The sequence below is a fragment of the Cyprinus carpio genome, chromosome B19, assembly GCF_018340385.1.
Source record: "Cyprinus carpio isolate SPL01 chromosome B19, ASM1834038v1, whole genome shotgun sequence".
NCBI lineage: Eukaryota > Metazoa > Chordata > Actinopteri > Cypriniformes > Cyprinidae > Cyprinus > Cyprinus carpio.
The window spans coordinates 4,518,123-4,542,600 of NC_056615.1; the positions used below are offsets into that span (position 1 = coordinate 4,518,123).

General features: G+C 37.0%; 1 protein-coding gene across 1 annotated transcript in view; it reads right to left on the reverse strand.

Annotated features, from left to right (window-relative positions):
• The window catches only part of LOC109062646 (regulating synaptic membrane exocytosis protein 2-like), a 145,124-nt gene that overhangs the window by 100,350 nt on the left and 20,296 nt on the right, over positions 1-24,478 (reverse strand). Inside the window, exon 6 of the mRNA XM_042745430.1 lies at positions 18,101-18,273. Within this exon, the coding sequence (XP_042601364.1) occupies positions 18,101-18,273 (173 nt within the window). The remainder of the gene's footprint in view (positions 1-18,100; positions 18,274-24,478) is intronic.

Consider the following 24,478-nt stretch of genomic DNA (forward strand, 5'->3'; position numbering starts at 1 on the left):
TGAATCTTTCAAACTTCAAAAACATATTATGTAAGTAGTGCATATGACTTGTGCACTACATTCCAAGTCTTCTAAAGTCATACAATAGCTTTGTGTGAGGAACAGAACAAAAGTCATTTTTCATTGACAGTTTTTCTTTTGAGATGGATCTCTCTGATGAATCATTTGATCAGGTTCACAAAATCATCTGAAAGATTTGTTTGTGAATCAAACTGATCAGTTGAACAATCCTATTTTTATTTCAGTCTGTTTCTCACAAAAAAAAAACAAACAAACAAAAAAAACATTATATAAATTCAGAAGACTTTGAACAAAATCCATACTTTCATGATGCCTTTATGGTGAATAATTTTGTCAGTTCCCACTGCTTGAAACTGCATGGAAAAGAAGTGGCACTTCAGAATTTCTCTTTTTGTGTCCCAAAAAAAAAAACAGAAAGTCATGCATGTTTGGAATGACATAAGGGTGAGTAAAATGCACTTCGTGTCTTGTAAGGATCACTCTGTAACTAATGGCCACTCCAGTGTGGTGGGATTTGAATCACTTAGTCCAGCGCCACACACAGACCGTCTCTATTTTGGGCCCAGACAGGCAGGTCATAGGGCTGTAGAGTGCCTTGCAGGCTGCTGAATAAATTATTTGTTTCTTTATTTAGTGGATGGCGGGCGAGTCAGCAGCCTTAAAAGAGGATGCGAGGAAAAGAGTACAAATGAAAACACGTTGGTGCCTCTGACGCATGCGATGCAGCACAGCGCTGCGAGAGACGTGGGTGAGTGGTGCAGTCAGACGGGAGACTTTCTCGTCTCGTTTTAAATGAAAACAGGTTTTCTCTCCCTTTTCTCTCTGATAAACACTGCCCAATTCATCCACTCCAGTCAAGCCCTTTCTAGCACTTTCAATCAGATTTCACACAAAAGAAAAATGCAGTGCGACGCACGACGGCTGAAGTGCAGAAAATTGCAGTGGCGCTGAGCACAGAGAGCTAAAAATGCGTTGGCGGCCCGCTCGAAGCCAAGTATCACTGTTATTTCTATAGCAAAGTTTGTTTCTCAAGGGCAGAAGTGATGAATATTTCTTTGCGTATTATCAAAGGCAGAGAGATGTCATGCTGCTGTCAGTGACGGAGCGGATGGGAGCTCTGGGAGGATGAAACGGCTGTGGGTTTGGGAAATGACACTCTACAGTGTAGCAAGGAGTGTTGAGTGCAGCCTTTTCATGTGGAGTCAAAAATGGCAGGGATGTAGGGACGCACCAATATTGAGCTTGTACTTGCTAAAATGCTTCGACATGCAGCATATATGCAACCCGTGCCTCGGAGACACATGACAAATGAAAACAATATGGCTTTAAAATCAGCTCAAAATATCAGAGGTGTTTGAAATCCTCTGGATGGATGAGTCTGAAGCAAAAAAACAGAGTCTGTCCATCATACTACTCGATTTTCCATGAAATCTGTCAATTCGAATCTGCAGATTTCTTCAGACTTTCTGCAACTATAGCGTCAACTTCTCCAGACTGCAAATCTGGGCAAATATTAGGGCTGGGTATTGAGAGCTTGTTACGAAATTTGATTTAAATCTTGATTCAGTTCCATCTGATATTGATTCATTTGGATATATATGCAGTCAGGTATAGAACATGTCAATTATTTTTCAAGAAGAAAGTCTCTCTCAATTTAGGGGTGTTTAGACAAAAACCTTTTATGCATCTTGCCCATTCATTTACACAATGGCAGCATTTTAGGGGCCTGAAAACAAGTTTCAAAATGTGTGTTTTTTGAAAAAGATACCATTATTGTCTCACTATAAACTACGATAATGCAAATTTGTAAAAATGCTTGTAAAGCTTTAGCCTATGTTAATAATGGTCATTTAAAAACTGTTTTAATGCATTAAGCCTTAACGCGCAATTAAACACGTTGCGTTCTAATTCTGGACTCACCTGCTTATCTGTACATTATATGCTTTATTAATATTGTATTTACTGAATTTGGTCCTTTAAAAACACATTGTTAATGCAGTAAGCCACGTTAAGCGTTTTAGAATGTCCCCCGGTGGTTGTGTGTGTATGGTAGACAGTTTTATATGGGAGGAAATGACTTCACATGAAACTTGCGTGTTGCATTCATATTCTGGGCTCTTCTGCTTGTGTGTAAATAGTAGGCTATACTTTATTAATAAGGTGCATGCTTTGCTTCTTTAATCACTGTCTTAATGCATTAAGCCATATTAAGCATTTTCAAATAATGGTTTTCATAGGGAGGAAAATGCTTAACTTGAGACTTTGCGTGTTGTGTTTATATTCCCGTCACATCTGCTTCGCAGAAGGCAACATAAATACGGTGTATACCAAATTTGGCCATACTGTTACACCGTCTTCTTCCATTAAGCCTATGGAGGATAACAGTTTAGCGTGTAGGGTTCATATTCTCATCTTCTTTCCTGTACCTAGTAACCTATGCTTTATTAATACATTGTATTAATAAACATACAGAGTTTGGGCTTTTAAATTTATACCACTGTCTTCGTCCATTGACCCACGTATTTTCTTAAGGTTTTCAGTGGGACACAAAACACTTAACGTGCAATTTAGCACAATTTGTTCTGGGCTATTCTGCTTGTCTGTAAATAATAGCCTATATGTTTATTATTAATAAGGTGTGTCCTCTAGTGTCACTGGTTTAGTAGGATACATTAAGCCATGTTAAGCATTTATGATAAAGTCTGCGGTAATGGTACAGCCCACAGCGCAAATTGTAAGATATAAAAAAAATTGAAAATTAGAAAAAAAACTATTTATTTTATTGATTCAAATTATCACTGATGAAGTCACAATTTAACAAAAGTCAATTTGAAAAAATGAAAGAAAATGGCAATTTTTCATTTATGAAGTAGCTGAAAAAAAAATGAAAAAATGAATGTTTGGTTTCATTTGTCAGGCCACATTAAAGAGTGCTAAAACTGTATTTATTGATAGAATTTAAAAGCTGACACTGTTACATATCAAAAGTAACGAAGCACAAAGCTTACTGCGATTTTTTGGATGAAAGGCAGACTACAAATATTGTTTCTTTAAGTTTTGTTCATGCATCAACTGAAAACAGCATAGATCGATTCTTGGGATTTAGCAATCGATACTGGTTCATTAAAATGAGAATCGGTTCAAATCAAGAAATTGATATTTCAGCCCAGGCCAAGCAAATATATGGGAAAAATGTATAGTGTATTCCAGTCTTTAGCCAAATGAGTGTGAGAAGAAAGAAAGCAAAGTGTTACGTTCCATTAGAAATAACAATGTATTGTTATGTTATTTACTCCTCCAAAAAGTAACACTAAATACTACAGTACTTATATTACTACACACTGCACCAAGTGCATCTCATGCACTGCATCACTTTCCCCGCTATTTTCTTGAAATATATTGAACATCTCCAGATGTAAACTTCACATTTTTCTGTTCCTGCACAACTCAATCTTACAAAGGAAAACGATAATCTAAGTACAATGTGATGAAATATTATTGGCAGACTCTCGTCTGTCCTATATAAATAACTACATTCGTGATCTGAGAACCCTGACCTACTAGGCAAAGGTCAAGCAGCCTCCCATCGCATGCATTGATCTATTCCTGTTGACTAAGCAAGGCCACTGCTATCTAACTGACCATCTTTAATGCTAAACGTATCTTCCTCTTCAAACACAATGAAGGAACCAGGCTCCCAACAGTGTCATCATCACTTTCTGTTCTTTAGTGGCTACTTATTGTAACAACGACTGTGACAGAGGCTCAAAAATCATCTTTCTCGTTGGTGTAATTAACTCAATAGATTCACAATGCTGTTAATCAACCAATCAATGATCTTATTAGGACAAATATCCTGCCAGCTAAATGGCGTCATTTAAATTTAACCTCAGCTTAAGGATCAATAAACCAACACCAAACTCCAAGTCTTGATTTATCTTCACCTTGTCTATTGCGTCTGCCCTGACCTTATTAGTGCTGCATGATAAGGCAACGCTCACTATTGTTATTACTATAACTCAGCCCACACTGTTTAGAAATGAATAACGACTCAAATCGTGTGGCTGGTGGCAGACAGCAAATAAAAGTGAAAAAATCCCATAAACTTATTAGCTATGTTTCCATCCACATATTTGAATGCACATTTTGTCAAACTGCATAAAAAACACTAGATGGAAATGTCAAGGTACGTATAAAATCTTAAAATGTGCATTAAAAAAATGTATGCTATCAATTGAGGTGGAATTTTTATTTATTTTTTGGAGAAGAAAACATGCATAAACGATGACGGAAACACATCTACCAAATAATTTCCTGGATGTGCAACAAAAAAAACCTCACTTTGAAATCACTTTGCCTCAAAGTGTTAGGGAGTAGCTAGCTACAAGTAGCGACGCTACTGTCGTAACTACATTTCTCAGTAGCGTGACGGTAGCTCTGCTACTTTTAAAACAGTGTGGCTTTTCCAGTAGCTAACTACTTTTTCCAGCAAGTCGTGGTGTAGCACGACCAAATGCTACATTCTGCTTTGCGTTCTGATGAGTCACGAGCCTATAATGTATTGACTAGATCACAAACTACATTACCACCATCTGTTGTGATATCATGCATCGTGCGACTTTACAGTCTTTCCACCGACAAGAGATCATCTGATGATTTTGCAAAAGGATGTACAGGACTGGATGTTTCACATGAATCAACTGTAATTGATGCAAAACAAAGATTAAAATGCAATCTATGTTGATCTCCATATACAGGAGGTGAATAATAGCCTTTTTAAACTGATTAATTTTCCTGCTTTATTGCACTCTATCAAATGTAAAGTTTACAATGAATGACAAACCATCATAATACAATCTGTCCCCCCACAGTTTTGTAATGAACACTAATCGAACAGAAAATAAAATTGCGATACAGTAGTGTGTTTATCATTTGGCAAAGGATGGTTGCGGCGGGATTCACGCAAAGCGCAGTGTTCACGCGCACAGCTGATTATTGATGTCTCCATTCACAGTAAATACCGCATGAGCTGTGAGTTTAACATGCTTCTTTTATGACACCTCCATATCTAGTTTAAGTTGCATTCATTTTGTTCTTGCATTGATGTTATGTTTGTAGCAATTTTGCACTTTGACAGTCAGTTTGAGATAATGTAACTTTAACTATATTTTATTATTGTGTGTATCAGATAGTTTTAAAAAATCAAACGATTGGGACACTTTTTGCTATTGAAATGACTTACTCTTTGAAATTATGATTGCATTACAATAAACCCCAAATATCTTACTTATAATTTCATTATATTTTACTTATAACCTTTTTAGAATGCTTCATTAACAATTATTTAGTTATTTGTAATGGTAAATGTTAAAATAATAATAATAAAAATTTATAGTAGTTTCAATGTAGCTGGCTACTTTTTGACAGTAACTTGTAGTGCAGCTAACTGCTTTTTCTAAAGGGTAGCTTGAATGTAGATTAACTACTTTAATTTATGAGTAGCTTGTAGCTGGTCAAGCTACAGTTTCAGAGTAGCTTCCCAGAGTAGCTTGTGACTGCCAATCTCATTGCACACGATCTAAAATATTATTTCAGTCAATCTGAAATTCCTGAAAAGAGCCCAATAATCCTCACCATAATCCATCGTTCAGATCTAAAGATATCTCTCATAACACATAACACATAAAACAGAATTAGGACACGTAGCGAGGTTGCAGTCCTGTGCCGTTTTAGCTTCACAAAACATTCATAGATCTTGAAAAACTGAAAAAATAAAAAAATAAAAATCTTGAAAAATTATTTTCAGAAAATTTTCTCGATTAAAAAGAGCCCACATTTAGCATAATCCATCAATCAGATTGAAAGATTCCGTTCATAGAGTTGTAACACATGAAACCAGATAGGTGTGCTTGAGGCACAGCATAATAAATTACTGTACTTTCACTTTGTGCTTTTATTCATAACTTCATGAAACATGCATAGATCATGGAAAATTGCACGTCATTATTTTCAGAAAATTTTAAAGGAGCCCAAACTCATAATTTGTTCATTAGATCTAAAGATGTTCCTTATGATATTACCACACAAATGAAACCATTAAATTAAGAAAAATATAGGTTACGTTTTCATTCATAAATTCACAAAACATACAAAGATTGTGGAAAATATCATTATTTACAGCAGATTCACACGATTGTAATGAGTCCAAAATCAAAACAATCCATTGTGTCTTTCGTGTATAAATAATAGAGCCCGGCTGATATGGATTTTTTGGGGCCAATACCGATACTGATATTAGGGAGTAAAAAAGGCAGATATCAATATATCGGCTTATATTCTTTGTGTATATTATAGTACGATACCAGTCAAAAGTTTGGACACTTTCCCATTTGTGTGTCCAAACATTTGACTGGTACTAAATATAGAATACAGTATATACATAAACAGAATATATATGCGGCGCCTGGGGAGCAGTTGGGGGTTTGATGCCTTGCTCAAGGGCACCTCAGTCGTGGTATTGCCGGCCCCAGATTCGAACCCATTCAACTTTATTCCGTTGAAGTTTATTTCACTTCGGGACATTCATTCACAGATTTGCACTACTGTCTTCACACACAGACGAAACTTACTAGAGAAGTGTGAAGTGTGACATAATATACCTCTGTAAATAAATACAATGTAAATTCATGTCTTGCACACTTTAATGCCTTTTGAATGTAATCTGTATGTTCCCGTGGAACTGGAATCTTGGTGGAATTTCATGTGAAGTCCACATCGCATGGCACTTACGGTCAAATAAGACAACGCTTGAATGCTGCCTAAACAAGAGACCTCCTTACTGAAGTGAAAGTGTTGACTGGTGTCACTATCTCGCGAACGTGGCGGTGGTTTTCCACCAAATTCGGAAAGAGGGTCTCTAGACATACACTCGATTGTGTTCGAGAGGGTTCCTCGAGCTGAAGGGATCCCCAAATTTGGTGTGGATTCGCCAAGCCATTACGGAGATACGCCGTTTCAATGGTTTTCCATAGACTTAAGCTTTAACCTGTTAACCAGCACCCCCCATTATGGAACTCACAGCTGAAAATGACCTTCCTAACTTAATAGTAACGTAATAGTTCCTGACTTCAGTGTGCTACACACACAATTTTGGTGTTTTTAGAAAGAAGACCTTTTGGGTTTTACTGTCCATCATCCACAGTTGATAATGCTCAAAAGGATAAAAAGTTATAGACACTGAACTGCCTTGAAAAAAATTGTACCACACTAAAAAACATTTCTTTCATATAAAAATACATGAAATCAGTCCTGGAGCAATCCAGAAAAGTAATGGGTTGAAAGTCACATGTCTCATGAGTTTCTATTTCAAATCTGAAGTAGATACCATGAAAAATGAGAATCCTGCAACCATTTTTCTGAGACTATGTCTAGTTGCCCCAAAGTGCAAAGTGCAAACAAAGAGCATTCAGTGCGTCGGTGTCCAGGTGCGGGTTAACAGGTTGAATCGTTTCATCCAGGTCACCAGTACCAAACAATGAAGCATGCTCTGCTGGACAAACTAAGTAATTACACCATTTCAATCATTTTATCTCCGTTATATGTTCTGTAAAAAAAATATATCGGCGACAGGCTCATATAAATAATACCTAAACCCATGAATTGAAGAAATCAGTTGGAGAGCTCCACTGAACACTTGGCTCATTCCAAGCATTTTGATTGAGTTTTCTACCTGCCTGTCAACATACCTCTGTGCACCTGGTTTGCGCAGACAGGATATGTCATCAGCGCATTCACGCACGCTGTGCAGACAGAGCGAGGATGGCAGGAAAGCATCAACAACCTGATCTTCCTTCCTGGTATTATAGTATTTTTACTAACTGTACCATAAAGCTTTCTCACCAGTTTAATGACATATAATGCAGCCTATTGTAGTAATGTTGTCTCTGGTCATCTGATGTGTTTGTGTACTTCGCTTTCATGCATTCAGGAGGCGTGGCTTTGGACAGTGATTTGCAGGGAGGGTGGGACGTTCGCTTTCAGTGCCATCAGGCTAAAGTTAGCATTTTCCAAGATCTCCTACTGCACCTTTAACTTGTGAGCCATTTTTAGGAGGGCTTTTCATGCACGAGACACTGCAAAAGATACGAGGACACAAACACAGCGGTCAAACACATCCATCAAATGCATGTTCCCACAGAAGAAAAAAAACAATCGAAAAGCAGCGCAGTGTAATGCAAACACCTTCTTCATGTGTTGCACTTGGAAAATAACTTTTTAATAAAGAGAATGTTAACATTTTTAGGTTGAATAGTTAAATGTTAAAAAAATATCTAAATCATTTTCTTGAATCTGCCAAACCTTCTGAAAAAAATATCAAAATTGTATTATTTGCCCTATCGCCCAGCCACAGGTGGGCTTTTATTTGATGGGCCAGTAAGTAACCACCAAACAAAGCAATGCACCCACAACACCATGGCAACTGCATAGTAACACTCAACAAAACACTCAGAAATCCTTACAAACCACACGCAGCGGCCTTTTTTAGCAACACCTCTGCAAACACCCACAGCACCCCATCACTGTGCCACTGAGATCTGCACAGGTAAGCAGCACTCACACCCACTTTCTTCAGAAAATATCAAAATCCAGTTCCATTTGCACCATGTCTAAAGAAATAACAAGATAAAGACTTCATTAAACATTTCACTTTAATCATGTAGAGTTTTCAGTTAATGGTCTGTGCAAGGTGTGCAAGTATAAAAAAACAAACAGAATTTTCTAAATCTATACAATTTTCTAAATTTCTATACAATGTTATAATATAAGTTACTGTTACAATAGCTGAACTACAATAATATAACCAAGAAAACATTTTAAAAAGTCTCTCCTGCACTCTAAGTTTGCATTTACACTGAACAAAATTATAAACGCAACACTTTTGTTTTTGCCCCCATTTTTCATGAGCTGAACTAAAAGATCTAAGACTTTTTCTATGTACACAAAATGCCTATTTCTCTCAAATATTGTTCACAAATCTGTGTTAGTGAGCACTTCTCCTTTGCCGAGATAATCCATCCACCTCACATATCAAGATGCTGATTAGACAGCATGATTATTGCACAGGTGTGCCTTAGGCTGGCCACAATAAAGGGCCACTCTAAAATGTACAGTTTTACTGTATTGGGGGGTCCGAAAACCAGTCTGTATCTGGTGTGACCACCATTTGCCTCACACAGTGCAACACATCTCCTTCGCATTGAGTTGATCAGGTTGTTGATTGTGGCATGTGGGATGTTGGTCCACTCCTCTTCAATGGCTGTGTGAAGTTGCTGGATATTGGCAGGAACTGGAACACGCTGTCGTATACGCCGATCCAGGGCATCCCAAACATGCTCAATGGGTGACATGTCCAGTGAGTATGCTGGCCATGCAAGAACTGGGATGTTTTCAGCTTTCAGGAATTGTGCGCAGATCCTTGGAACATGGGGCCGTGCATTATCATGCTGCAACATGAGGTGATGTTCGTGGATGAATGCCACAACAATGGGCCTCAGGATCTCGTCATGGTATCTCTGTGCATTCAAAATGCAATCAATAAAATGCACCTGTGTTCGTTGTCCATAACATACAGCTGCCCATACCATAACCCCACCGCCACCATGGGCCACTCGATCCACAACGCTGACATCAGCAAACCGCTCACCCACAGGACACCATACACGGTGTCTGCCATCTGCCCTGTACAGTGAAAACCGGGATTCATCTGTGAAGAGAACACCTCTTCAAAGTGCCAGATGCCATCGAATGTGAGCATTTGCACACTCAAGTCGGTTATGACGATGAACTGCAGCCAGGTCGAGACCCCGATTAGGACGACGAGCATGCAGATGAGCTTCCCTGAGACGGTTTCTGACAGTTTGTGCAGAAATTCTTTGGTTATGCAAACCAATTGTTGCAGCAGCTGTCCGGGTGGCTGTTCTCAGACGATCTTGGAGGTGAAGATGCTGGATGTGGAGGTCCTGGGCTGGTGTGGTTACACGTGGTCTTTGGTTATGAGGCCAGTTGGACGTACTGCCAAATTCTCTGTGTGATAAAACTGCACATTTTAGAGTGGGTTTTTATTGTGGCCAGCCTAAGGCACACCTGTGCAATAATCATGCTGTTTAATCAGCTTCTTGATATGCCACACCTGTGAGGTGGATGGATTATCTCGGCAAAGGAGAAGTGGTCACTAACACAGATATAGACAGATCTGTGAACGATATTTGAGAGAAATAGGCCTTTTGAGTACATAGAAAAAGTCTTAGATCTCTGAGTTCAGCTCATGAAAAATGGGGGCAAAAATAAAAGTGTTGCATTTATTATTTTGTTCAGTGTATTTGATCAAAAATACATTCAAAATAGCATTTAATAGCAAAATATTCATTAAAATTTAAAAATAACTGTTTTCTATGTGAATCTATTTTAAAGTGTAATTTATTTCTCTTATTATAACTGAATTTTCAGCATCATTACTCCAGTCTTCAGTGTCACATGATCCTTCAGAAATCATTCTAATGATGCTTAAAAAATATTTCAGATTATTATCAATGTTGAAAACAAATAAATGCAGCCTTAGTGAACAGAAGAGACCTGAAACATGCCTCTTATAACATGTGGTGCATAATAAGCATGTTTACTTTCATCATTGGAGCTGCAGCTCTTTGACTTTCCACCACTTGAAAAGAGAGAATCATCCAGTCCAACATTATAACAGCTCCAGCCCGCAGCGGGATGGGCTGCTCTGACTGTCCATCGATCGGTTTGGATTTCCATTAAAAGGAGCTGGTGCACAAGGCCTGACTGATTCAGAGCGAGTGCTTTTGGGAAGAGAGTACACTAGAGAAAATACAGCTCCTAAATAATCAATGATTGAGGGAGTAAATCAGCCAGAGTGAAAGAGGCCGAAATGTGGCTGGCAATTAATTAGGACATCTGAGGGAGTCAGATTCCATTTCTGTAGCCCACCACTCACATGCAATATCAACAGCATTAGCACAGAGACCAGGATACAGGAAAATGATTCGGTCCATTGAGATATGGGTCGCTGCTAAGTGGAATTGTAAGAACAGGATACACAGCACTGGGAAATGTGTTGAAATACAGCTATACACACCAGCATAATTGCTTATTTATTATTATTTATTTATTTATTTGTGAGACTACTGAATATCCTGTAAAAAAAATAGTCTTGAGTTGTAAATAAAACAAATTCAGTATTTCTACTTCAAAATGACATTTTTAATTCAATGTGTTACTTTTTGTTTCTGTGCTTATTTGTGAAATTTAATTGGAATTTCTAAATGAAAACTGATTCTACATCCATTTTTCTTAGTGTATGTAACATTTATGTATAAAATTTATTTGGAATTACATGAATGTAAAAAAACTAAGGTTTTAGGTTTACAAAGCATATATGTATGATAATAATGGATAACAGGTGAATAATAACGTTACAAATGGCAGAGGAAGTGATTTATAAATGTTTTCTTTTTTTTTTCAATTTTAAAAATAATATACAAATGCTCATTTTGAAGCAAACGAATAAGCATGCAATGAGGATCTCATTATCATTATCACACACACAAACTCACTGGAAGTCAGACTGTCACTTGCAGCTATGTAGCAGCCGACTGCATTAAAGTCTGTCATTTTGCCAATACGTAACGTATGTATCGGAAAACATTATGCAGCATAAGTGAAATGATTTGTGGGTGATGGGTAAAATCTCTTAAAGCTGATCTAAGTAAACCAAAAATAACCTCTGAATAAAAGTGTCCATCACCACAAAAATAGCTAAAACAATTATGACTCACTTTTTTCAATTTTTTCTGATTCCATTCTCCTAATAACAGTAAAATAATTTAATACACTTAAATTTATGCTCAAGTCATCCCCATTTGGATGTGAATCAAAAGTGAGTCAACAATGACTCTATTTACTTTCCTGAAACATATTCCGGGTCTTTTTGTTTTTGTTTTTTTTTACATGCTACAAACTACAAAAATACTTGCCTTGATCATTTTCATCAAAGTGTAATAATTTTACTATATGTACAAATTTTAAATCCTTTACCTAATTTGGGGTTCCTGGTCAAAAATGACCAGCCATATTAAAAATTGCTTGTCAGTTTTTCATGATGCTATATTATCACCAAATCTTGGGGTTTGTATTTCTTTATGGAACTGATTGTTTGTAGCCTGTTGATTTGAACTCATGCACCTCAGATTTTGAGTGAAATAAGCATTACCTGTGGATAATATTGGCTATATTTATTTTGAATAATGTAGTGAATAAGCTCAAATCAGTGAGGCCTACAATCCACCAATTCCAAAAAGAAATTGAAATAAAACAAACTGTTAAAAAAAAATAATAAGTTATTATACCCAGTTTGAGTGACATCAGTATTTTTCAGTCCAATATCTAGCAAATGAAGGGATAAAACGAACGAACATTGCAATGTTCTGTTGGTGCGTTTCATTTGAATAAGTGTAAACCATGGCATCCGAACCTTAGTGCAAAACAAACAATCCTCAAAAGGAATTCTGATGTGAACACAATGCACTACCAAAAACAGGACACGATGTCATAAAATGCATGTGACCCTAAAAATTCCTGCCACTGTTTGGACTCATTTATACACTTTGAAAGCTCTTTATGAGTTATAAGCTCATAAAAATACCACCATACCTCATTTAATATACCTTTTCACTGAGAAATGCATCAGATTAATTACTTAATGAGAATGCCATGTCAACTCTGATTTGAAGTAAAAGATCAGCGTATGGTTTCAAGCACATGTGCAAACACTCAAGGCAAGCCAAAATATTCTGTATTATTTGTGTCTTTGGGGTTATTATTTTACATTGTACATTTTATGGGACTATTGCTGCCATGCAATTTTTCAAATCTTTTCTCATCTTATTCAGGCGTTATATGCAGATGACACATGCACATGACAAACTGCTCCTGTGAACACAAGACTCTTGTGAAAGGCGCCCGTGAGTAAACCCGTCCAAGAAACCATGACACTGTAGCCTGTATCTTGTGAATAAAAAAGAAACACACTGCTGTTTGTTTGTATTATGATATAACCCATATGCACTGTTTCCAGGCATGCCATAACATTGCTTAATAAATCAGGACTTCACTGAATGACTCACTAGGACATTTTCCCCAAAGCAAGTTATTGTGCTTGAGTTATAAATAGCTCAAGGCTCCTCACAGTCTGAATTAGTGTCGTACAGAAACTCTCCAATCCACTCCAGCAAAGAATCAGCAAAAAAAAAAAAAAAAAAAAAAAAAAAAAAAGCAAGAGGGAGAGCAATTTATTATGTAAAAAATAAACTTCTATAGAATTTTGCACAAGGAAGAATTTAGATAACAAGAGAAAAAAAAAGTATAACAACGCACTATGGGGCGGGGGTTGTGGTCTTGTCCCATTGCCCTATAAATCCAAGTCCAAGAAGCATATAATAAATAAATAAATAAATAAATAAATAATGAAATAAATTAATTAAGTGCACTGGCAACAACATTTTCAGTCAGCAGTGTAAAATGCTTTTTTTGTCAGCCTTTATATCATGTGGTTGCATTTAAAAATATTATGAATCAAATTGCTAAATGACTACATTAACCAACATTAAATACATTTTAAATGTCACACCAGCTAGTTAAGGTAAAAACTGCATCTTTTCACTTTCTACATTGTGCAAAGTAGTCTAATGCCCTAATATGAAATAATCAGCATTAATTTCTGGCACTTTACTTTAGGTGTAGTATATAAATAGCAATATAAATCATTTAATTTGCATATAATAATTAATGGGAATTGTAATAAAGAGGGTTCCCATATTCTCAATCAAACAGCACAGTGTATCGAATTGAGTCGTTTGGCACAGAGGCGCAGTTACCATTATAAAACACCCATGCCAGTCTTAAGCGATAAATAGCGTCGTAAGTTCAAACCCGAATGTCAATGTAATGTATTTCTGTATTTGTTTAGCTCTGGTGTGATGATCGATCGGTGAGCGGGTATCGATTGCCTCACCTGCCGTTTCGCGCCTGTCCCAACAGCTCCGGCTTCGAGATGTTCTGGGGTGGCTTAAAATGCGATAGAAAAGAGCTACAGAACTGTCGCAATGTCCCAAATTGCATTTTCACCTAACCCCCCTCCTCCCTAACCGAACCCAGTAGTCTTTCACTCGAGGAAATAGCAGCAGCACACCCACAGCCCCGCGACCGCTACATCTGACGCGCTGCCGTGTCGATCAAGTCCCATATTTTCCCGGAGATCTGATGGATGTGCGCCTCATGCTCCAACCCTGAGGTGCTGCTGCGGCTGCTGGGAGCGGGGGATGGATTCTGTCTGACGGCGTGCCAGTGAGAGAGAAAACCAGCACTGCATTTTTACCGGCTGCTAGAATATCTGGAGCTGCGTCCATGCGCCACTGTCTCGCCTCGGAGAATCAGACAAACTGGAGCAGCATAGACACTCTCTCTCTCTCTCTCTCTCTCTCTCTCTCTCTCTCACACACACACACACACATCATTCCTGACGCGCTCGCATGGGCTGCTTTATTGCACGGCTCTCTCAGTGAGAGATGCGCAAACGGGAGCGTACTGTTACAGTGAGCTGGAAGTGAGAGGCAAAATATATCGAGCCTCCTAAACTGCATTTGTAGGTGAACGCATATGATGTCTAGGCAGGCAGTCATCTTACTAGGTTTTGAGACACGGCCAGTGCGCTGGACTTGATTTCAGCGACGCTCAAAGCACTGGGGCAGCGCGCTCTACAGTGCACGACTGATTTATGTAACACCTTTACGAACCAACCTAATTTGTTATTTACCTCATCGACGCGGTTCAAAATTGCTCACTTTGGGAAGTGATATCTGAAGAGGATCTGGCAACCTAAGGGCGTCTCTGTACTTGGCTAATCGAATCTCCTTTGGCGTTCTGGGACGTGAGTACACGTTTTCATTTCCTAGCACTGCTACAATCATTGATCACATTTTATGGACATTTTCTCTTTTTTTCATTTGTTTCTCTTTTTCTCTCTGCCATCGTTGTTATAAAAGCTAATCACGACTGCCATCATCATAATCATCATTACAAAGGATCATCACTCGAGCATCCACTAATAGGCTACTTAATCTAGTACAAAAATAGTAGTCCTCTAGAAAGTGCCAAAAATTATGAAAACACAATTTGATCAGTGGACAAAAACATTCTGTATAAGCCCACGCTGCAGTTTTGTCATCTGTCTCTTTAAATGCTCATGCTCTTTAAATTTGGGTGGATTCTGATTGGCTGCCTGCCAATGGTTTTTATACTTAAACAACTGAAAAAAAAATAATTCTGAAAGTAATTCCAACCATATTGTGTCTCTGTGCTGTTATTGTTGTGGTGTAAAATTTGTAGTTCTCTTATTCATAGTTATAGTTCTCATCTTTGGTGTGAATGGGCCTTTATGTTGTGACTGGTTGAAGGAATAGTTCACCCAAAAATTCAAATTTCCTTAAAGTCATCACCCTCAGGTCATCCATGATGTAGAGTTTGTTTGTGTTTGTATTGTTTGTTTGTTTGTTTGTTTGTTTTCATGGTAACAGATTTGGAGAAATTCAGCATTACATCACACCAATGGTTCCTCCGCAGTGAATGGGTGCCGTCAGAATGAGAGTCCTGATAACAGCTGATAAATCATCACAGTAATCCACAATTATTATTAAAGCACCCAATAATGATGTGAAACGTGTGTCACATGTCTAAAGCAAAGTCAACTTTTCTTCATCAGTTCACCTTTTTACATAAACAATGAGAAACCATAAAAATGTTCATTTGGCCTCTTCATTCAAGAGCTCAGTTCACATACAGTGTGCGCATATCAGCAGCTCATTGGTCTTCGGTTCAGTTCAGTGACAGTTGGAGGAACTTGTGTGCTGAATGAGTTGGCAAAAACAGCATTTTAGGATTGTATATGCCGGTATTTGGGCTGATTTCGAGTCGCAGTGACTCTCAGGCATCTAAAAGTGAGTTTTGATTGAGTATCTTGTAGATCTGTGCTGCTCGAGCCTTAAACTGCTTCAAATGATTCAGATGATTCTGGTTCAAGTAGTTCACCAAAAACAACTGGTTCAAAAGAACAATTTGTTCTCAAACTGGGCATCACTACAGATGTTTGCCCGAGGCTCTGGATTACAGGTAATAATGTCGTAAATAATGTTCAGGTTTTTTTTGTTGCACAGACTGATTGTTTTGCTTCACAAGACCTTAATATATCATTGGGTGTCTTTGATATGTTTTTTTTTAATTATTATTATTTTATTCTCAAAGATGAGCAGCCACTGACTTGCATTTTATGAACCACTGGTTTCATACCTTGGTTTCAGTTACAAATCTTTACTTATCTACTGAAGGAAAAAAAGACAGCTACATCTTGGAGGGTGAGTAAATTAACAGCAGATTTTCATTTTTGGGTGAATTATCCCTTTAAAAACATCTTAATGGATTTGTTTCTTACAAACATGCAGCTTTTCTCTTCACAAGATGTTAATTGATGGACTGGAGTTGTGTGGCAATTATTTGTGGATTATTGTGATGTTTTTATCAGCTGTTTGGACTCTCATTCTGACGGCACCCATTCACTGCAGAGGATCCATTGGTAAGCAAGTGATTCAGTTGTTTGTTTTTTCATTTTTGTTGTGTTATTTAATTGTATATGTTTAGTTTGGCCTGAGGGTGAGAACGTTTTCAACCAACTTCAATTTTTGTGTGAACTATTCCTTTAATATGGTGGAGTTTTTGTATGCAACAGTAATATAGAGACACTGTTAGTGGTCACTTTAAGTATTGTGGAAGGATGTTGTGTGTGTTTGCATTCAAAAACAGCTGAGCACAGCTTAATGAAACAGAGCCTTGGCACATGATAATTATGTTGATGTTTCTGACACATAAAAACAGCAAGATGCAATGAAACAGCCAAAGAAATGTATCTGATGCATATGTACTGGCATTTATAACAGATTTATTTAATTTTTTCTACTATGGAAGTCATTTGGCGCCAACTCCTATATGTTTACCAAAATTCTTCAAAATATCTTTGTTTGTGGTCAAAAGAAGAAAGAAACTCAAATGATGACAGATTTTTCATTTTTGGGGGTGGGAGGGGGGAGTGGGTCAAAAAAGTACTTTATAGTTAAAATAACTGCATTTGATATAAATTTAAACTAGAATACATTGCATGCAGTTAATTCTCCAAAAACATTATATTCAGTTCACACTTAAGTATATTCCTTTAAAGCATACTATTTCTGTAATAAGTACTCTTTTAAAAAGTATGCTGAATTGTAAATTTTTTTAGATGGGTATTATCATAATAATCGTAATAATACTGAAAGCAACCACGTATTAATCACAACATCCTGAGCACAAGCGGGTATCGCTCACATTTACATCTTAAAATGTAACAATGCAGTTACTGCAAAATCCATATCCATTAGTTTTAATCTTAAGTACCTCTGATGCAGCTGTCACTGTGAACTGAATGTTGCTGTGAATAAGAAAGTGTTAACCGGATATCCAAGATAACTGTCACAGAATAGAATAAAGGAGCTCCTTCAAAACCCTCAATGCATGGGTGTGGCTAGATATTACAAAGATCTCAAATGTTTGCAGTTTCCTGTTCATTAATGCTGCTTTGAGTGATATTCTTAATTATAACATATCAAATGAGAAATATCCTGAGAAAAGAGTGAAGAAATCTTTGCTAATTTCTCTAAGACAATGACAAATCTGCATGTAACAGCAGAGAGGTCTGTTTTCTTTAATATGAATTATGTCAATAATAAAAATGCTTGATTGGAGTCATTTCCACCCTAAAAATACCTCTTGGATCTCAAATTTATAACAAATTATCCTCAAAGCATCCTGAGACAAGCTTAAAAGCCTTCTCACAACATCAGACCCACAAAATGCCGAAAAGAGCAATATTTTACACTGTCTGAGGACAAGTAAGGTGAATAAGGTATGAATTTCTGACCTGCCTGGGATCCCTGAACCGTTTCTGAGAGGGTCTTGGTTTTCTCTGGGTGGGCCTCCCCTTACTTTGGCTTTGGGCCCTGATCTGGAGCCCTCAGGACCGCTGTAGAACCACGCTCCCGACTTGGTGAGGATTTCTTGTTGTTTTCGGCACAGGTTGCATACCCACATTACCTACATATAAAATGACAAATTAATATTGGGGGAATTCAGGGAAATGTGAGATAAGAAGCACAAAAACAATACAATAACAAACCAAGACGTGCGGTTTTCATGGAGGGATGGTGTTCTAACTGTTATTTTTTCATAATACAGATGCTACAAACATAACACGGGTCAGTCAGAGGACCTTTGTGTAAACCCCCGCATCATCTGATGATATAAGCGATCACAGTATCTTCTACTATTGCTAATAAAACATCAATCCATCCATTTTCCAAACCGATTGTCCTATATAGTGTTGTGGTGATGCTCCGGAGACCCTGCATCCTCATGTGAGGACATTATATTTTAGTGACTTTCTCTGAGACTATACATGCCACAGTTTTAACTCATTCAGGGCTTCTCAGAGATACCAAATGTTTGGATGTTTCATCGTGACCACTCCCTCTCCTTGGTCATTTAAATCTCACAAATTTTTTAACTGTTTGTCATAAATCAACATCTTAGGAAAATGTTATGGGGTTTCAAACCAATATATTGATTTCATACATGTACTTAACAAAAGCATGTTTATTACACATTTTGGGAGACACAACAGATGAATAGGAAAAGAAAATATATTTCAGTATTACTATGAAATATTATATATTATTATGAAAATCTTAAATTATAACTCACATTATTATACTTCTTTTTTCATTACATGTTACCCCAAAAACACATTAATATGCAAATAAGATACAGTTTATGGATACATTGTATATAACTGGAAAATCTGTTTGTGGCCATTTTATGCACATTTTGCATTAAAAAAAATGGTATATCAAATCATTTTGTTATAACATAGTTCAGAATAACCTTTATACAAAGTTTGGTATAAAAAAATCCTGAAACCTAAAAATGTATTGGTGATTTAAAAAAAATCTATTGTTTTTGCCTATGCATGTTCATTCATGTCTATTTATTTATTTATTTATTAAACTGAGCCTACCGATAAATCTACCTAGGACATAGCATAACATATGAATGAAATATCATTTTTCAAAAAAATAAATAAATAAATACTTATACTCTAAACAATGTAATGACATTAATATATATGATTAATTTCCCCTAAAATTGTTTTTCTGGGTCTCAGGAGGTTAACCTAAGGAAAAAAAATAGAATAAACTTTATTTTATAAAACTGATAGTTCCGGTGCTTGATTCTGATTGGCTGAGCTCTTCCACCCCACTCATATGCTGAACGGCAAACAAGATGCAGGATGACTAATGACTGTGTGATGTAACCTATTAGAATATACCTTAAAATCGAAGATATGGGGCAAAAATGTCTCTGTATGGGTGTCTGTCTTATATGATAAGTAGTTTAGCAATATCATGAGTAAGAGTGCTGTTTTTTCCCGAATATCTGCATGATTGCAAATGTGATATTGATTTTATACAACAGTTCAACAAACAATAAACATTTAAGATGTTTGCTATATTTCAACAAACGAACATAGTTCCAAACAAAGTAGAGTATCATTTCATTAAAATAATAATAGTAATAATTTCATATTTCAATATTTTTTTCAATAACGTTTCTGTAATTTCTATGCTATGCTTTTCTTATTCAACACAGTAATGACTCTAAATTATCTTTTGAGGGGGTAACCTCTCAGCCCAAATTGATGTGTGATCAATTAGATAATCAGCACATCATATAATTAATTAGATTAAACATTTTAATCACTTGACAATGCTAATTTGAATACAAGATGTACACGTTTGAATAGAAATTACATTAAAGTATATTTAGAGAGTGGTCACCTGCCTTTGCTGAGTCACCAGAGACAGACAGAGAGAGAGAGAGACAGAGAGACATAGAGAGAGAGAGAGAGAGAGAGAGAGAGAGAGAGAGAGAGAGAGTTCAAAAGGGAGCAAACGAGTTTGTGTGTGAATGGCTACACAAATTTCCACATTTAGAGGAACACAAAGAAACAACTGACTGATACAAGACTTGCAGGATAAAACACTGTGAACAACATAAGAAAATTAAAAACTATTTTTAAAAAAACTACTGATTCATAGAAACCATGCAGTTGAAGTTAACCATATGTATGCTAGTTTACAAGTATAGAGACTTGATTAAGTCATTGGCAGTGCTTTATGAAAGTGGGTAGTCACTGCAGAGCTTTCTTGGCACCAGCTGTTTGCTGCGATTCTATGATTGGTGGATATATCTCTGAGGGATCATGGGTAGTGTAGTTTCTCACAGGAAACTGCACTGTTAAAATTATCATTATTATTATTATTTTAAATTAAGATAATAGCAAAAAAGACACATTTTCAGCATCAACTCTTCCTTATCTGTGCGTGTGTGTGTGTGTGTGTTTTCTCTATCATCTAATGTTTTGGGTCTACAAACCAGAGGAATGTGAGAGCATACTTCTCAGCGCACAGTCATTGATATTGCTTAAAAATAATATAAAATAATGTGGACTGATAACTTCAAAAAATAAATAACTGATAGCAACCTCAGAGCTCATGGTAGATTTTTACAGACGTATAAGTTAGTGTTAGAAGTTCATTCCTCTGTGGAGAAAATGAATGGGGTTTTTCATTCCAGCACAAAAATTGTTGCATGCTAAGGCTCATGAAGAAAATAGTTTACAAAATTTTAATCAATTTAATTCAATAAATGATATTTTTGTTATACTATATGGGGTTAGTTGTGACAATAGGACCCTGCAAAAAGTGCAAATAAATAAATAAACCTTTAAAAATCTCAGTATATATTACAACAAATACAGTATATATTTTAAAAAGACTTTCTCTGGCCTGACTTTTATGAAGAACAAACTTTTCAATGTAGGCTATTGAAATAGTTAAGTTCTTTCAGTTAATTAAAATCCATCTGACGCATAACGTTTGTTTGTTCACTCGTTTACTTAAAATATTTTATTTTTAAGGCAGAACCGAAGACAAAAAAAAAAAAAAAAAAAAAACTTATTCGGGACATTTTAAACTGCTAGATAAAACTCACATTTATGAAACTGGACTTTTGACTGAGGAAAAAAGTTATATTGTGTCAATCTGTGACAACTAGCCCCGGTCTCTCCTGCACTGGTGGAATGTCTCGAAAACATTTAACATCCAACTTTACGCATAATTAATTATTGTCCTACCCATTTCTCCGTTGCGAGTCATTTTGTGTCCGTCGAGACGCGCTGTACGGCGACAGAGGAGATCTTTAAAGCGTTTAATGGACTGTGCTGCGTCTGCTGCTGGCGTCGGATCGAGAAACGGGATTCCGAGAAGGGCATGAGAAGCCGCTCTCGAGCCGCTGTCGCTTCTGCGCATGTCCTTCAGCGGAACCCACCTGCGTTCAAGACGCTGCATGCGCGATGAAGCTGAGGAACTCGCTGCTCTTCGCTTTAGCCTACATTATTTACGGATCCTGCCGCGATCAAGCCACTAAGCCGGAATTCAGTTCATTACGAATGCATGCCGCCTCAAACCGCCCGAAAAAACAGACATCAAGCTGCACCCAAACACTCTAAACACAAAAAAGCGGAATACACTCAAACAATGAGCCTCCTCAGGAGAATTAATCTCTCTCAAAAGCTGTTATGAAGTTCCCCTGCCCTCACAATGTGTGAATGAAGTCTAAGTGGACTTTACTTAGATTTGCAATACAAATATTGTTGTTTCACTAAATATATTTAATTGAAATGGCTAAAAACATCACTACACTGTGGCATTAGCAAAACTAGAAGTCAGACCCCATTAAACTTGCTTCATTCTCACCCAGCACTTCACAGTGAAACAGAATCAGCTCTTATGTAATCTGTTTGTATTCACGAGGAGAAAAATGGCCCCAGTTAACCAAGAAGAAGTCTGATTGGCCTAATGTTGATTTCAAACAAAAAAACTTAAAAAAATAAAAAAAACAGCATCAACAGTAAATAGATAAATTCCAAATACCTATATACACATTCCCATCTGTCACAGCAGATGTGTTTGGAGCACAAGAAACAGTGCTGTTCTAAAACATGACACTCTGGTTTTGCAAATCTCGTACACACACACAGACACACACACACACACACACACACACACACACACACACACACACACACACACATACATATCTTAAATAAGTGGAAACAACTAATCTAAAATCAAGTAGCCTTCAGGGATACTTGGAAAGCATATCTGTAAAGCATTAAACATTAAAGGGGTACAAAACTTTGATAACATTTATTAAATTGGTAATCCTTAAAAAAAATAAGGTCGGTTCAGATGTGCATCTGAAAATATAGGTAAACGTTTCATTACCTTGCACAGCTATTTTAAGGTCTATATAATAATGTTTGTGTTAGCACTAAATTGACATGAAGCGAATATTCACCCTATTTTTTTTAAATTTATTATTATTTTTATTTTATGTTAAATTATTCGACCTTATATAGTTTAATTAAAAAGTCATAACTGGACCTTTTCAGTGAAAAAAAATCAGACTTCCAAGATGTAGAAGAGTTAGTTTGTTCATCTGAAGAGATTTGGAGAAATGTAGCATTACTTCACTTTCTCACCAGTGGATGCTCTGCAGTGAATGGGTGCCGTCAGAATGAGAGTCCAAACAGCTGATAGAAACATCACAATAACCTACAACACTCCAGCTCGTCAATTAGTCATTTTTGACTTTAAACTATGTCTTCTGGCCAAAATACCAGCTGTTTGGACTCTCAATCTGACGGCACCCATTCACTGCAGAGCATCCACTGGCGAGTGATGTAATGCTACATTTCTCCAATTATTTTTTCCAATGAAGAAAGAAACTCATCTACATCTTGGATGACCTGAGGGTGAAAATTTTCAGCTAATTTTCATTTTTGGGTGAACTATTCCTTGAATGCATTAATAAGGTGTTCATAATAATGCACATTTTAATGCATTAGAGCTTTTAATAAATATGTCCAGCCACAGTATAATATAATATTTAGCTATGCATTTTAACACATAGCACACATAATTGGGTGTTGATCCTTTTAAAGTAGAATTATATAACAACTCAATTATTCAGAATTAGCACTTAGTTGTTCAAGGTATGGATATCCACTATAAATGCAGTTAAAAATTTTTTTTCATGGTTAGTTAATGTTATTATTATACAGTGTGCTGCTTCTTTTTTTTTTCATTTTTCCTCCCATGTGAAATGGTGTGTGTGTGTGTGTGTGTGTGTGTGTGTGTGTGTGTGTGTGTGTGTGTGTGTGTGTGTGTGTGTGTGTGTGTGTGTGTGTGTGTTTAAGGGCGTGGCGCAAGAGCTCCATGACATCACAGTCCCAGCGCTGAAAAAGAATCTGGTCATCTAGCACTGTAGGGGAACTCAATCCATGGCCTCACTAACACGTGGAGCCATTGACACTGACATCAGACACAGCAGCGCCGGTGTCCATGACAGCCACCGCACCACGGGAATAAAACAACCCGCTGAGCTCCAGTCAGCTTCCAAAATCCGTGTATGTGACGAATAAAAATCTTTAATCTCTTGAATCTTGAAATCCAAATTCACCACGATTCATTTCATCTCACACAATTATGCCGCAATCATCCACATTGATCTCAAGCCAGGGAAACTAATCAAACAAAACCTCATGTGCCAAGTGTGTGCATAAACAGTTTATCTAAAAACTACCATCTAGATAAATACATATTTTGGTTTGCCGTCCCATATACTTCAGATTTAAAACCTCAGCGCTGAGATCTCATCAAAACCCACTATACTGTTTCCATGTGACGCTTGAATTAGACCTACACAGTCTTTGCCTCCACCAGCAAGAACTCAAGCTGAGTGAGCATTGCTAACTACATACAAGTGTGGTTTATCGCAGTGTTATCTCATCAGAAGCATGTACAGATCTTCCTGCTGCTGTGCCCTCACTAAACACTATGCATTATGCACAGCATTCATCATTCATGAGCTGTGAATAGTGAATTAGTCACTGATTAACAATTGACCATCAGTAAAGTTATTTTCCACATTCTTCTGCTCCTCCGAGGCCAGAGAGCACAAGGCGGCCGACAAATTAGGATGTAAATAATCTCTATCCACCGAAAGCAACTGTCTGGCTGAAGCAGCTGTCTGAGGAGATCTACACAACAAACAGAGCTCAGGATCTGTTTTCACAACAGGGGCCGCATTAAACGAAGTGACGCTTGTTTAAATAAAT